At 37.1% G+C, this 16,766-nt stretch overlaps 1 protein-coding gene across 2 annotated transcripts in view; it reads left to right on the top strand.

The window, feature by feature from the left end:
* Positions 1-482: 482 nt before the first annotated feature.
* Positions 483-16,766, top strand: part of nup153 (nucleoporin 153) — a 29,770-nt gene continuing 13,486 nt past the window's right edge. The window contains exons 1-10 of one of the 2 annotated variants that reach the window (XM_053492108.1): positions 483-639; positions 12,169-12,382; positions 12,486-12,770; positions 12,909-13,042; positions 13,488-13,616; positions 13,814-13,930; positions 14,054-14,098; positions 14,202-14,258; positions 15,617-15,757; positions 15,912-15,964. In XM_053492108.1, the coding sequence (XP_053348083.1) occupies positions 562-639; positions 12,169-12,382; positions 12,486-12,770; positions 12,909-13,042; positions 13,488-13,616; positions 13,814-13,930; positions 14,054-14,098; positions 14,202-14,258; positions 15,617-15,757; positions 15,912-15,964 (1,253 nt within the window). In that variant the 5' untranslated portion in view covers positions 483-561. The remainder of the gene's footprint in view (positions 640-12,168; positions 12,383-12,485; positions 12,771-12,908; positions 13,043-13,487; positions 13,617-13,813; positions 13,931-14,053; positions 14,099-14,201; positions 14,259-15,616; positions 15,758-15,911; positions 15,965-16,766) is intronic. The other variant, XM_053492109.1, reaches the window with a different exon arrangement.

Genomic DNA, 16,766 nt, shown 5'->3' on the forward strand with positions numbered 1-16,766 from the left:
TTAGTTCTGTACAGACAGTCCAAAAAAATCTGGTTGTACAGAGATTGGGACATACAGATAGAGATAAAGACTTTTTTCCCCCTTTATACTGGTTTCAGGTACACCAGTATAACGTTAAGATATAACCAAACGTAAAGATATAATTTAAAGACCAATTTCTGGACAATGTTCAGACAGGTAACACACAGAAAAGACAAAAACTTTCTTTTATTTATATAGATAATATTTTAATTGTTGTTGATTTTATATATATATATATATATATATATATATATATATAATTATTCTTGTTAGTAGGCATGGGTCTTTTATATTTATATACAGATATGCGAAGAATAACGAATTTCAATTTGCAGTTCACTCTGGAACTCCATTTCCCATGATTTCCGAATTCCTGCGCCCCCCCCCCCCCCCCCCCCCCCCCTCCCCCACCTTTGTGCCGGCGCGATGCCTGACGGGATATTGGAGGTTTTTTGCTTTGAGCTGTTGACAGGCGGAGAGCGCTCTCCGGCGCAGTGAGAGAACTAACAGTGCGTGTGAGTGTGTGTGCGCGCATTCGCCATGGCGGCCACAGGAGGAGGGAAAATCAGAACAAGACGATATCACGTCGTTTCTAAACCTTACGCCAAGGCCAAACAGGTAATGTTGAACGCAGGATTTCTGGGAACATTGCGGTTGGTTTTTTTTCGGAGTTGTCTTAAACTCTGAGTGTTTTTGTGTGTGTTTTTTGTCGGCGGAGACATTTTGCGGCCTAGTGTCTTGTTTTTTTCTTTGCGGCCTGAGAGGCTCGGATCTGAGGGATTGTGAGCTGGTCACAGGAGATTTCTTTGTCACCGTCTTCAGGAAGGTTATGTAGACAAATATAACTGAGGAGAAAGTAATGGCATACAGGAACGGTGTACCTCTGGAGATGAGACGTGTGTGTGTGTGTGTGCGCGCGCGCGCGCGCGTTAGGTCGCTAAGCTAAAGGCTAACTGTTCCGGACATGGTTCAGTAGGAGTGTTAATCGTTCGCGCTGAAGTTTCGGATCCAGCGTCTTGTGCGTTTTTAAACAAACACAACGGGTTGCTAGGGTTCGTGTCAGAGTGTTAAGTTTTCTCTGAGGAGAAGTTAAAGGAGTTAGAAGCTCGGACGTGTTTAATAAGCAAGGCTATGCTAACCGCTGTGGTGCTCGTACAGGGTTGGAAGGCGGCCAGGCCAGACACATGGGCTCCTGCGTTAGCATTAGCATCATGAGCTAGTTAGCACTTTGTGCTCTCTTTCCCACTCCCGCGTTTAATCAGGGTGGGGGGGGCAAAAAATAAAATACGACCTGTAGGGTTTAAATCGACTGTTTTAAGAAAAACGAGACTGGAATATACAGTATGTGTGTGTGACATTGTGCCGTGTCGTGTTTAAAGCCTCATTTAACTCTCTCGCTCGCACGCACGCATGTGCGCGCTCTTCATTCACGAGCTCTTTTCAGGAGAAAATACCTCGAAACCGCAACATAAATGGTTCAAAAGATGACGTCATAAAATATTTCCACTTTCATTTATCCGTCACTCAGATCAAATAAATTAGTCTTAAGTGTATGAGATTTTTTTTTTTTTCAATAAAGGGAAATTAATGGGATCTTTTATGGCAATAGACAATGGTAGATTTTTGGATAAGGCAATTATTTTGTTTATACACAGTCAACCACTCATTTATACACACTTAAGGAAATGTAAATAGTATGGACTATTTCATATTAATATTATCATCTATTAATATACAACGTATAGCCATAAATTTAGTATTTAAATATTTCTTGGGTTTTTTTCCCCCCTGAAGTGTGTAATTTTTGGGGGGGGCTGACAGTGTGTTTATATACACACACACACACCTATATATAAAGTGCAGAAAATAGGTGCAAACATTTAGATGCCACAAACTGGAGTTTAAAATATATATTTCAGACTGAGCCTTAATCAGAGAGAGGCAATTATAGTTATATTTTATATAAATATATTTTACATAAACAGCAATAAACATTGATATCGGCATTCATGTAGACATTTCTGTGCTAAAGGTCTTGAGCTACAATATTTCTGATTACAAACTAACCGCAGGTAATAAGTGCAAATTTTTTTATATATATATATATATATATATATATATATATATATATATATATACATACACCTATACACACACATATATATATATATATATATATATATATATATATATATATAATTAGTGCTGTCAATCGATTAAAAAAAATTAACTAATTAATCGCACAATTTTTTGCAATTAATCACAATTAAAAAACTGAAACTTTTTGGATATGTAAATGTAAATAATTAATGTAAACTTAAGACAATAAAACTATTTAAATTCAAATATGATTGTTTATTGGAATTTTTGTTTAACTTGTAACACAGATTTTCTCATGTAAACAGCATACCTGCAATAAACCATCAATATTCTCCAAATTAACTGTTGGCTTGAAAGCCATATTTATTACAGAAATAAAAACACAGGTATGTGCCATTTGTGTCATTTGAATTTCAAAACAATCAATGCAATTTACATTGGCGAGGCCCTGTAGAGATTGTTTCGGTGGGGTGTTTCGCTTTTAAGTGATATGTCAAAGACGAATTACTTCTGTGGTATTTAAATTCGGCTTTGCAAAATGTACAGATTACTTTTGTTTTATCCACAGAACCATCCGGCAGAGTTTTATATTGAAACTTTCCGTCTAAAAGTCCTTCCTTGGTCTTATCCATACTTCTTTGCACGTTGAACACACGTCGGCCACAACAGGAAATAAAAAAACTGCAACCGCGTTAATTGCGTTAAATTTTTTTAATGTGTTAAATATTTCAAATTAATCGCATGCGTTAACGCACTAATTTTGACAGCACTAATATATAAAATGTGTGTGTGTGCATTGTGTTATGTATTATGAGGGGAAAAAATCGTTTGGCAGTTCATGTATTGCCACACTGACTCTCAAATACTTTAATTTGGTTGATTTTTTTTTTTTACATTTATATGTTTGCATTTGAGTGTTAAAATGTTGCCGTTCTATTATCTTACAGGTGGTGCTCTCTAAACTATTCACACATTGCAGCACAGCGTCCTGTGTAATAGGAGTAAACTATTTGCTATACTTGCTCAGAATCGTAACAAAATCTGGGGAAATTATTAAATCTGGGTGCATATAGAATCGTGATTTACAAAATTATCAAACGCTTGAATTTGATCAAACTGTTTTTAAACCTGACAAGTATAGAGTATAAACCAAATACATAAGTTACATAAATAGGCATTAGGATATCTACAAAAATCACTCATTTTCTCATGGTGTTAATATTATATCTTAACTTTTTGGAACTAAAGCTTTGTGGACATTTTACAGAGTTGTTTGTGCAACACTGTGAGGTGCTTGTGCAACACTGGAAGAGAAGGGCACAGAAATAGGAACTAAATACACACACAGACAGTAGGTCAGACTTCAGTAACAGTAAGTAAAGTAGTTGTACTGTAGAAATAAAATCTGGTACACATTTAAAATTCGGACCAAAGAAGAAGAAAAAAAATAATTGTTTAACTATTTCGTGTTTTGTGTATTTAATGTTTCTAAAATTAATCCCGTGTGTGTATATGTATGTAATATATAAGTTTGCATTCAATAAGTAATTTTTTTTTTGGACTTTTTAACTTGTTGACTCCACCCATTTTTTTTTTTTTTTTCCAAAAAGCTCCACTCCTGAAACTTTAGTTAGAAGATTGGGGACACGTGAATCACAATGTGGACTGACTGATACGATAGCATCACGATACCCTGGTGAAGATCCGTATTGTAAAAAAACGTGGCAAATAATTCGCTCCTACCACACAGGGCGCCGTGCCACCTGCCAGTGTGAATAGTTTAGAGTGCCACCTGGAGGATTATAGATGAACTGCAACATTTTAGTAAGAAGGAAAAAAAACGCAAAACAACAAAAGACAATGTGTAAGGTTAGCGTGTCTGTATATTGTAGATATTTGCAAAAAAATATTTGTAGGAACGCATGAGTAATAGAACACATCAAGGTGGTTTTTGGAGTGTCTTTGTTTGTGCGTGCATCACGTAAAAACTACTGAATGAATTGTAATGCCATTTTCACAGGTGTATTTGGAACCCATTTTAAAACAAACTGATGAGGTAACATGCAGGCTTTGTTTCGTCACAGTCAGCTCGCAGGAAGAGAAGATATGCTACTTTTGAATTTAAGTGGAAAATGGCCTTAATATCATTAAAAAAAAAAATTTAGTTCATTTTAAAATTCAACATATGGCGCTGTACATTTTTTTTAAACACGCTTATGAGTGTGCAGGTAAATTCCACAAAGTAAGTCACGGGCACAGCTAGTGAAAAATAGATTTTGGACTGTACATGAATTTCCATATAAAGGAATCGTTATACATAACTGAATATATTTTAACTTCATCTTTAACGAGTATGTGACAGGGTGCTGGGTATTATCATTGTCATATGCTGTGCTATTTAGTCGATTATGCACTTTAATCGACCCATCCAATTTATTTAATTCAGAATCAGTGACTGGTTTCTCGATAACACACCACAGTTTTTGCAGAAAACGCAAACCACATCCGCTTTGAACCATCCACCAGTTTTTTGAGAATTCTGCAAAGATTAATGCAGAAGTTGGTCTTTGCAAAAAAAAAAAGTGGAAGCGGTTTGTGTTTTTCTGCAAAATCTGTGGCATGTTGACAAGGAATCTTAACGATGTAACGTTTGTCAAACAATCCCAGCATCAAACATACCACACACACATAAGAGAAAAAGAGGGGGGGGGGCATTTCTTTGTGAAAACACTTTAAACCCTGATGTCATTTGACAATTACTTACCTTTTTTATTGATTTAATAATGACTCATTATATCAATTAGTGATCTGATAAACAAAATTTGCCTTGAAACCTGTTTAGTCATTACCACAATTTACACATTATTAGAAAGTTTATTAAATCCTTTTTAGACGTTTTTCTTGCTCAAAAACCTGCAAGAAATTTTAGACAAATCTGACCAGCATTACTGCTACTGAGGCGAACGGAAAATGACTATGGAAAATGGAAACGCCTGCGTCTGATTCACAGCTTCAAAGTAAAGGGAGGGTTAAAAAAAAAAAAAACTGACTCACAAAACGACAATCCTGAAACGCACCAATCACGGGCCAGCGTACTCTTATTTTATGCCTTATTTTTACTGTTTTTCAACATAATTTCCCACACTGTGTAAGAATTATTAAAAAGTAGCCTCTTTGAACCTTAAAGTGAAAGTCGGTCTGAATGCACTGAAAACTGTGTGCGCAAACAACTTGTTCAGTCGTTCAATTTTGAGACCGATCCAAGTTAAGGTTAAGACCTACATTATCCTGTTCCCATACAGGTTAGAAGGCTGTGTGTGTGACCTTGTGTCCAAATATAAACTACAAATTAGTAACGCGCAGGTGTGAGGCGTGTGAATTAAATCTACAGGCTGTTTTCAGTCATGGCCAACCGAACAGGTTTGACAACCTGGGGAAAAAAATTGTACGTAAATTTTTTTGGTCTTGGTATCTAGCACTTGCATGCAACACTTAAAGTTTAAATTGAAAAAAAAAAAAGTTCACCTCAATATATAACAGATGGCGCTGTACCTTTTTAAAAATTATTTTTATTTTAAACAAAATTTTATATATATCATATATAAAAAAATAATTACAGTCGCCCCTTTGAATTTTGTGATGTGATCAAAAAGAATGCCTATTTCTTGCAAAACACTTGGCTTAATGTTATATATATATTTACCGTATACTATACAGTGCTGTACTGCTGTCTGCCCCAGCGCTAGAAGGTAAAATGCCAAAGTTGCCACCTATATGTACTGTAATTTATACAAGTGCATTTTCTTTCGTATGCTGTTTGTTTTTGTTTGTTTGTTTCGTTTGTTTTTTGGGTATAAGTACAGAAGGGTTAATACGGTAATTATTCTCCAACCCAAGCCGTGTTTTTCCTCTATGGTTTGAGTTTTCTCTTAAGTAACAAGTTTTTTTTTTTTTTAAGGAAATCTAGACGTTTTAATCTAATTGACATTAATATTAATGTAAGAATTAGTAAACTATTGTTTTTAATAGTTTAGCGTTAAAACAAGTAGGGCTGCAACAACTAATCGATAAAATCGATAATAAAATTCGTTGTCAACGAATGCCGTTATCGATTAGTTGGGCTGCTCACGTCACTGAGGAGCGCGACCACAAGATGCACAAATACACACAGATACACAGCCGCTCGCGCAATGGAGGTTACAAAAGCGTCTGCAGGAAAAAGGGCGCGTCCCGAGTCCTCCAAGGTTTGATAGCAATTTACATTAAACGCCTCTAAGAAGACGGTAACCTGCACGCTATGCAAGACCGAGCTTTCATGGCATGTCATGCACAAACACTTAAATTGAAAACGTGTTGGTGTTGCGGATGGCGAAACGTCAGCAGGGTCAGTAAAAACTGTATCTCCATCGTGTAAAAGTTGTATAGTTTAAGTTCTTTTGTTTAAACTGTTTGCTAACTTCGGGACAGTCGCGCGCTAGATCTGTTCACGTGCTACTCGCTAGCATCACATTGCACAATCACCTCATGAGCAATAGTGATTAGTTAAATGGCGCTAATTTAGATTATCTTAATTTACACGGTGCGAATAACAGTAGAATATTACATTTAGTGATTGTTGTGGTTTTCAGCGAATGCAAATAACAGTATATTTGTTCCTGTTAGCTTTATGCATTTCCACAGTTTTATTTTTTTTATATAGTCCACTACAAAGTTAACTTGTAATTTACTGTGGTTTTACTTATTATTTTGGCTGTTTATATCTTATCAACTGAATATATCTGTGTATTTTTTTTTTAAACAATATATATATATATATATATATATATATATATATATATATATTATATACTACATTTCATTTAAGGTTTAAAATGTCAAAATTAAAGATTATTAAACTCTATGTGGCTTTTGCATTTTTAAAAGTTTTTTATACATATAAGTAATGTATTTTTTTTAAATAGTTGTAAGCAAAATATCAAATTAAAGAAGCGTTTAGGTTTTATCCGATTAATCGAAAACATAATCGTCCAACTATTCGATTATCAAAATAATCGTTAGTTGCAGCCCTAAAAACAAGTAAAAAATTGTGTAACCAATAAAAAAAAAAAGTATTTATTAAATGATTTAATTGTCCGTCTGCCGAAAAGCTGGATCTGAAGTGTGTATGCAGAAGTCATGCACGTGTTCGGGGAAATAAAATCCCTGTATTTTATCGTCAGCACATTATCTGTAGGAACATTTTATCTCTCCAGGGTTAAATTTCCATCTGACCAAAAATGAAACTGGGTCAAAAACCTTTTTGGCTGAAAAAAACAACAACGAAAGTGCCAAACAGAGTTCAAAACATTCGAGCTATTATAATTCTTTCTAATTGACATGTGAAACATCTCGCCATCTGTTTTTTTTTCTTATCAAAGAAAGAGAATAACTTTTTTTTTCTCGTTTAAGGTCTTGAAAGGATGTTCAATTTATCTCCTACACAGCATACTTGTAGAAAAAACAAGCATAAGGATCATTGCCATTAGGAATATTTTGACATAAATTGCCATTGCTATGTAAACCGCGATACATAACCATCAAATTTACTATTTAGTATGTATATACATTTACTTAGGATAAAAGCAAACGATTCAACAAATGATCACAAAAAAATATTAACTCTACACATGCTTCCATAACCTGTGATAAATGGAGGCCTTTTGTGATTAGATGATCGCGCAGGTCCATATAACTAGTTAGATTTTTATCACTATATCAGACGTCTCCACAACGTCAAACCCGTGTGATCTCCCTGTCTTTCAGCAGAGTGCGCACCAGCGAGGATGCATCCTGTCTGACATTAGGGCAGCGTGTCCTCGGCTAGGCTGGTAAATTTGCATGATCTTTACTGAATCATAAACAAGGACGTTTTGTCCACGGCTCCTGAGAGTGCAGGACAGTAAGAGGAAATGAATTAGTTGGGTCTGTAATAATCTTCTCAACTGGCTTGCTAATATGGCATTACATTACAAATATATATTATCTTCTAGTGTTTAGGAGTCGTTAGGGCGTCTTCCCCAAAGTCTGGATCGGTGAGAGAACAGTTGTTCCAGGCTCACGAATGCGTGCCTGAATCCTCTTTGAAGAGGTGGTTGGAGACGTGACGATCGGTGCTGTCCGTCTCCTGTCTGAACCAGGACATGAGACTTAGTAAGACTCTGAAATTTCCACTTGCCCTGTTTTTTGTTCTTCAGGACAAGGGTTATGTCGCAATACACAAAATGTAGGGCTAAATAAGGGTAGGCATTTTACTACACACTTAACTCCTGATACCTGCTGCTAATGAGGACTTATGGGATTTCTAAGCGGCTAATATTAGAGTGGTTTGAAACGTAATGGGTTTTTATCATGTACACATCTCCCACAGGTCTAAAATATACTTGCGGTGAAAGCCATCAGAAAGGGCCGGCATTTTGAGACCAAGCATGGGAGATGATTACCCATAAATAGAGACAAAAGAACCATTGGCTCAGTTGTGATCATGTGACGCTCAGCAGACAAAGCGCGGACATAATGCAGTATTCGTATATTAAAACCTTGCTCGTTTATAGTGAATTAAGTTATTTAAAGATTTTGCTCGTCTTGCAAAACACTTGCAGGCCAAGTTACTTACAATCCAAGGTTTTACTGTATGTATATACAGTATATAAGTCGAAAGACGCATATAGTGTGTGTATATATGAGGATTGTACATTTTCTTAGCACAACCTAGGAAATATAATAAAGTTTATTTTGTATATATAAACTTGACTCGGCAAAAAAAACACACCATGTTTTTATAGTTCTTTTTGGTTGTTTCTATGACATAAAAATGCACGTATTGTAAAAGTAATAAAAATGTTAGTTATATATGAATTATTGGAAAACCCAAATTCGCATTGTGATGTCTCTTAACACGCATGGGCAGGACTTCAGGACGCGTTTGCTGTATAATCTAATCTGTAGTCATTACAGTTCAACCTGTCATGATTTATGTAAAGACGGATTTACTGTGTATTTGCTCACTGCGTAGCTCGCACTTAGCAGTGATAATATAACAGCCTGCAGGATATACGAGAAGCTCTGTACCACTATACTACCACAGCCCAGTAGCAGCAACGCCAGTGGGAATGTGCAGCCTTGTTCACTTCAGGTTTGAACAGCGTGTTTGGAAAAAGATTTGAGGTGTAGCGAAATCTGTATCTAATCAAACATCTAAACACACGCAAGCCGGTCAAGAACGTCTTCCTTATTTCAGTATTTTTTTTCTCTTTCCCTTCTAAAGTCCTTCAGCATCGGGGTGTTTGGGCTGTGTTGATGGCAATTAAATGTTCAGAAGTATGTGGACACCTGACCGCCTCGCTCTGTATTTATTCCACGTAGTTGTTGTTGTAAGCTTCACTTACTCATTCATACCATAGACGCCTCATTTAAGGACAGTCAAGTTCTTCTACTCTAGCTTTCTTGAACTTTGTCCTCACAAGAACATTGTACTGGAACAGGTTTGAGCCTATTGAGCTCCTTTCACTGAGAAATCATCGTAAATAGTTGTTGATAATAATAAAAGCTCCTCAGTATTGTACGTCATTAATTCACACACAATCCATGCATGAATTAACCTCATTGATTGCTTTGGAGCAGCGCAAGGCATTCCAGACATGAGGTAGGTGTGGAATTTACCACGACAGCACGTACCGCATGCGTCAAAACGTCCCTCGCGTGCCGCCTCAGATGAACCAAGTGTCGAGGTGCTATCCGTGCACATTTATATATCGCTCACCAAATGCAGCGCTTTGCTCTGAGCTCACGGCCTCAAAAAAATTTTGTTTTTTTAAACATGTGCTTAAGTTTAATATATTTTTTTAAATAAAGAATTTAAGGTATGAAATAAGGGGTAGGGAAAACAAATGTAGAAATACTATATTAAAACCTTTATGAACAAGGAAGTGTGCAGACTAATGTGCATTAATGTGTCGCGTGTTAGGGGTGTTAATGTTACCCGCAGTCATGGACTCTTACAGGTAGTCCAGCCGGTAATGGACAAACGCGTTTAAGCGCTTTTTTGTCATTGTAATGATGTAACGAAATTTGTTTGGTAGCCCTAAGAGACCTGCAGCAATAGGAAAATGTAAGAATAATAATAATAAGAAAAGATAGTTTTACTCAAATATAATAAATATAACCCTATATGTAAAATAGAATGCATGTGAAGTGGGATTTGGATCTCGGTGCAAACATGGTGGTCAGAAATAAGGAAACTAATAACGGTATCAATATCCTCTTTGTGTATCGTGAATTGTGGACAAATTGTTGATTCGAATTTGTAAAATTTATTTTGGGCAATGATTTATTTTTATTTATTTCTCAATCTGATTTAATAGTGCTAGAGTTTACTCTTTATTTCTAACAGCTATATTTCTTTTAGGTTTTGAAGGGTGTTTAATAAACACTGTTGTCCTGTGTAGCTTGTGGTGTTTGACTGATTTGATTAAATATCTTGTCACATACAATGGATTTTTTTGTCCATACAGTAGGTGGTGATGTTGCACCAACTACACAAACTCGAAAGAAAACAAAACGGCAGTATTTTGCACAAAATGCATGCAGTTTGTATTTTCTGCAAATGCTGTGGTGTTTCTTTTACGAATTTCTTAATTTTAGATTGTGTAACATTTTATGTTTTAATTAAATAATTTTATGTGAATCACTTCTGAATCAAAAAACAAGTCTATATTTCTAGAGCATTTACACACAGGCTGACACAAACAAGTCCTCGGGAACTTAATATAGATGTGTTTTGTGTTTTTAGGGGATAATTGTTTGGTGTGTCCTGGTCCTATGAGAACAAAACCCCTTAAAAGCTTACACGGTGCTTTTTGTTCTTTGTCTTCTTTCACTAAAAACTGCCAATCGCTCTTTTTCTTACAACCATCGTTAACGCTGTGGGTTAAACGATTTTGTAGGTAACATGAGTCATTAGTTGGCAGGATTAAGTGTGGTATAGGATGACTTCGCTAATTCTCACAGTTATCTTGCCTGCTAGACACTTGATAGATAAGCAGGGAAACGTGCAGTTATCAGGAAATGCCCTTCAGTGTAGTTGCTTAGAAGTGAAGTTTTTTTTTTTGTGTGTGTGGTGTTTTTCTTGTGTGTCTGCAGTTTAGTTCAAATGGTTAGATCTTTCGTTACACTGTTATTGAGACTGTAACAATTTAACTTGGTCCCTGCTCAGATAAAAAAAAATTATAATTAAAAAGATTATGTACATATAGTAGCAAGAGGAATCACCAGGGCCCTCTTGAGACGAAATTGCAATTTAATTTCTGTCAGGTTTTTATAAATATCCTGATATCGTATAAATCATCTTTTGTTGCACATTACTATTACTTATAATAAAACTGTAAAGTTGATGTGTCTGTGCATTTGAAGATCTTTTCTCTCTCTCTGTTTGTGCACGCATCACGTAAAAGCTCCTGAACAAATTTTAATGGGGTTTTCAAAGGTGTATTTGGCCGAGCTTGAGGTAACGACACAGGCTTTCTTTTTTAAAATCGGGCCACGGGACGAGGAAATCTGCTGCTTTTGAAATTTAAATCCTTATTAAAAACAATAAAAAAATAATGGACCTTGAAAAAAAAAAATTTGTTCGTATTAAAATTCAACAGATGGTGGCAATTTTTAAAATTTGATCTCACACCTTAATTTCATGCACTTTACAGTAACACACTTTACAGTAACACACAAATTTTAATAGAAGCTGCGAGTGCGTCTAGTTCTAAACAAACTTGGTGAATAGTTTACTCCTTTTTCGTGCAAATAGTTGAAACTATTCTAATCTGCAGGATTATAGATGAACTGCAAAATTTTACCACTTCAATATATTAATAAAAAAAAATATATATATATAATAATATATGCACTCTAACATGACAAACTGCACCTCTCATACCCCGGGAGTCTGAGTATGTGTCTGAGCTTATTGCTGTGGTATTTGTCGCTAATTTACAAACCTGTCGTTTTTTTCCACAGCAGCCTGGTCTGATAAGCCGAGTAACAGACACCGTGAAGAGTATAGTCCCCTCTTGGCTACAGAAGTATTTCAAAAACGGCGAGTTAGCCGAAGAAGAAGAGACACCGGTCCAGGTGGAGCAGAACGACGTCACGGCTCCTCCCAACGGCAGTCAGGAATCCGCTCCGCTCCCCAACGCACGCGACTCCCCCGAACCCAGCACCAGTAACGCGGGTACGGTGCCTCATAAACATGTATTTAAATAAAAAGACTCTAATGTTTAACAGCGTTAGTATTTTTGTTTGTCTGTTTATCTAATCCTTTTCATGTCCCTCAGAACCCTCAACAAGCAAAGCTTCGTTGAATTTCCAGGACGTTCTCTCCAGACCTCCACTTAACCGCTCGCACCTGCATTTCCCTTCCCACGACGGCTCCCCTGCGCTCAGTGGATCTCTCTTTTCCCAGCCCTCCACATCCACCGCTCCCCCTTTTCCACCGAGCCCCTTCGCTGTGAGCTCGAGCTTCATCCCCCTCGTGAAGGAGATCAAGGACTCGAGCTCTCAGCACGAGGACGACAACATCTCCACCACGAGCGGCTTTTCATCGCGGGCGTCTGATAAAGGTAAAGCGGGAGACTGAAAAAAAGTGAGCGAGCGATCGGCTGTAAAAGGAGTTCGAGTAGATATGGAATGCTGTACTTCAGATAATTTCTCTTGTTAGTGTCATATCGTTCTAGACTGCATTTTCTTTTTTTTAACAGATGTTCCCACCTCAAAGACTGCACCCCTCCTCTGGTCCCCAGAGACAGAACGCACACAGTCCGCGTCGCAGCTGGCTCACAGCAGCCTCAAGAAGCCGGCGTTTAACCTGTCGGTCTTTGGCACATCCTCATCAGTAAGTGCGCCAGGAGTTTATTGGATCACTATCGTGAACTGAAGGGGTTCTTTTTCAAAATGAGATGCTAGTGGCGCTTGCCGTTGCAAAACTCATGCCTCTGGGGCTTTTTATAATGACTGTTTACGGGATCAGTTACCAAGGTGGTCTAAATGGTTTGCTAGGGCGTGGCTTGAATCCGTTAAAGTCGGTCTCAATCTGGTCAACTTTATGGGATTTCAGACTATGTTAGTTGGAAGCAGACCAAGTCATAACTTTTTCATTCGGCCTCGGTTGATCTGCTTGGTACGTGTCGAGATTTTGATGTCAATGTTCACGTTTGTTCAAGTGAGTCGCATTACTAGAGCAACCGAGTCCGTTTTAATCGAACCAAGTGTGAACACACGCTTACTATATAATATTTAATATTTTAAGCTTTAATTCTCGTTTCTTTTCTCTTTCACAGTCAGCGATGAACAGTTCAGTGTTGAACTCCAGTCAGTTGGGGGATTCTCCCTTCTATCCAGGAAAGACGACGTATGGAGGCGCTGCAGCAGCCAAGGCGGCTCGATCACGGCCGGGCACTCCTTATCACGTCAGTACAGTCGTGTTAACAAGGCTTTTAGTAGGCTGGTCTAAAGCTAAAGTCAGTCAGCTTAAATAGAAAGAAGACTTTGAAGTTGATCAGGGCCTAGTTTTTAAGATTCCAGCACCGCTGCTTAGCCAGTTTTACAAAGCGTACTTTTTGTCCGGTTCTAAAGACCCTGTTATGGATTCATTTGTGTTCCTCAGGCTCCGGTGAGGAGACAGATCAAGGCCAAACCGGCAGGAGCTCAGCCCTGTGGAGTGACCAGCGCCACTGCCAGGCGCATCCTGCAGTCACTGGAGCGCATGTCCAGCCCTCTCGCTGTGAGTAATTATATGCCTAAGTACAAACATCAGCAACAGATCCAACTCTCTCCATGCTGAAAAAGTAAAAAGATCTTTAGTTCAGATCGAGGTAATTAAAATCAGGACTTGTTTTTATTTTAGGACGCGAAAAGAATTCCATCAACAGTTTCTTCTCCGTTATCAACCGTAAGTTGGATGTTTATGTACAACTGTGTGGAATCGTAATCCTTAAATTGTCTGTGTTTGACTTTGTTTTGTTTTTTTCCCCCAAAATTTTTCTTCCTTCTAGTCGTTGAATCACTCGGCTCTAGATGGAAGCGGTAATTTTCAGTCTAAGAGGAAGAAGGTGAGTGAAATATAAATCACGCGAGTAAATGTGATTGCTGAACAGAGGAATCCCCCCCAGGTTTGAGGTCAGGTTAAGTTGCGTTTTTTTTTTTTTTTTTTTTTTGTTAAATCCCGCCTTTTGTGTTATGAAATTTTTAGGAGTTCAGTCTTATCTGTGAGTTGGGGGGGATCCCTCACAATAATTTTTAACGCCACTTAATGTTATCTTCATGTGGGGCAAAACATTTTGGTAAGAATCTGTTTACAAGAAAGAAACGATCAGGTCAAGTAATCAGCAGATTATCGAAGGCCCCTTTCATTTTGATAAAATTTTTTTATTATTATTGAGCCGGATTGGGTCTGTTGCAAAGATTTATAAAAAATATATATATATATTTTTTATTAATATACTGCTTTAAGTTTATTGTCCAAATATATTATTTACACAATTATGCATATCAGTCCAGTGAACCTCCATTTAAATAAAAAAAATTATATACAGTTGACCCCCGAAATTCGTGAAATACATTCCTAGAGCAGCCGCGAATTGTGAAAAAACATAAATTTTGGATGTGGTCCAAAAAAGAGAGAGAGAGAGAGCCTGCAAATGCCCATTTTTAAACTCCAAATATGCTCCTGAAACACTTTACTGTATTTTAAACAAGGAACTCTAGATCATTAAAGAAAAAAAAAATGTAAACTGTATTGTATTCATTTTTTTAAAGTAAAATATTAGAAAGTTAAAATAATAAATGATAATAAAAAGAATGTAAAGTATGGGCATTTTACTGAGAAATTTTCCTTACATTAATCTTTCTGAAGCCTAATGGAGAGAAGTTTTTTTTTTTTTAAAAACAAATATTTCATAGATTATATCGTACCAGTCCTCAATAGTCAGAGTATTTTTTATGCCAGTTTTTTGTTACAGCTTTTCTAGCAGCTGCACTCTAAAGCATTCTAAAGAGAAGTTTTAATTTTATATATTTAAAAATGATTGGTTTATTGTTGGTGGCAACAACAGGCTGTTGGTGTTTGTGTAAACACTGCCTGTGTCTCCGACAAATGTAGGACTAGACATGCTTCTAGTTCCCGACAGCTGCTCAACAGTAGTTTATTCACAAACTAGCAACTAAAGGTCACCAAGTGTCCGACAGATGTTTCTGGTGAACCCTACTTTAACTATACAGGAAGAAACAAGCCTAAAAATTATACCCGTTTTGTTAAGTGGTAGAAGGGAACATGGCTGAGTGTCAGTACACCAGGGTGTAATGTGTCTCAGCCGTGCTAGCGTTTGTTGTCAGGCGCGTGCAAATAATTAGCGGCTTTGTCTGGAGTACCGCCACAGTTTCTGATTCATAATTATCCACGGTTTGCTAGCTGGAACCAGCCGTCCCGCCTGTGCAGAAGCTGGTGATTCCAGCTGTTGCAGCTGTGTCTGGGAACCGCTCCATGTCTTTCCGCCCTTCCCTCACTCCTGGATCTGTAAGCAGAGTGTTAGAAAAGATCAGCAAGGAGACGGTGAGTGTGTGTTTAATATTGGTCACAGAGCTCTGTACAAGATAGCAGCCATGTTTAAGCCTCTTAAGTTGAATACACGTGACTTTGAGCATATTTTAAGGCCTAAAACAAATCTTTAAAGAGGTTTGACTCTTGACTCCCTTGTTTACTTTAGCCTGTGAGACGGTCCCCTCAGGTCCCAGACGCCGTTCCAGCTGCTACGGCAAGGTGAGGATTACATCATTGTCATGTCATCATATCATGTATACTGTATATTAATGTTTTTCATATTTGATTTTGCAAGTTGCTGAGCCATCAAAATAGTTTCTCTATTGATGCAAATACGACTCTGCGTAAAAGAACATCGGACCACTTCGGAATATGGTTTGGCAAGTCAAAGTAAATCAGTTTAAAACAAAATAAAAATGAAGATCAAAGTGGAAAGGTGATTGACGGGATAGTATTTAAATTTTATATTTAAAAAGTTTATTGGGGTGGAAAAAGTGATCCCATGCTTTAAACCTTTTTAGAAACTTTTTTGACAGACTTATTGGGTTTTGGGATGGTTTGGCATTGAGTGAGTATTAGGAATTTTTTCCCAGTGATTTCCCTATTTTTATTATACTCATTTTTTTTGTTCCTAATACTCTTTGCGTGTGCTTACCATGATCTCTGCCTTTATGGATACTTCCCTTTTCCTTTTTCTTTTTTTCTTTCTAGAAGCTTTCTTGGTGATCATGTTTTCTCATTTTGCCAGTCTTATCTTTTTTTTCCTCATAGTTTTTCAAATGTCTTTGTTTAAATGTCAGCAGTTTCATGTAATTAATAATGATGATGATTTTAGAAAACAGTTTTCCTATTGTCAGACCTGATGGTGTATTTGCAAGTAATGTTAGCTTAGGATCTGCTAAATAGATCATAGTCTGGTTCAGAAAAGAAGAAATGGTGTCGAAGTGTTTTCAGTCCAGCTGGGAAAAAAAATTCGTTTAACATATCGAACGCCATCTGTGCTTAGAAATAGACCGTTCAC

The sequence above is a fragment of the Clarias gariepinus genome, chromosome 3 (assembly GCF_024256425.1).
Source record: "Clarias gariepinus isolate MV-2021 ecotype Netherlands chromosome 3, CGAR_prim_01v2, whole genome shotgun sequence".
Lineage (NCBI taxonomy): Eukaryota > Metazoa > Chordata > Actinopteri > Siluriformes > Clariidae > Clarias > Clarias gariepinus.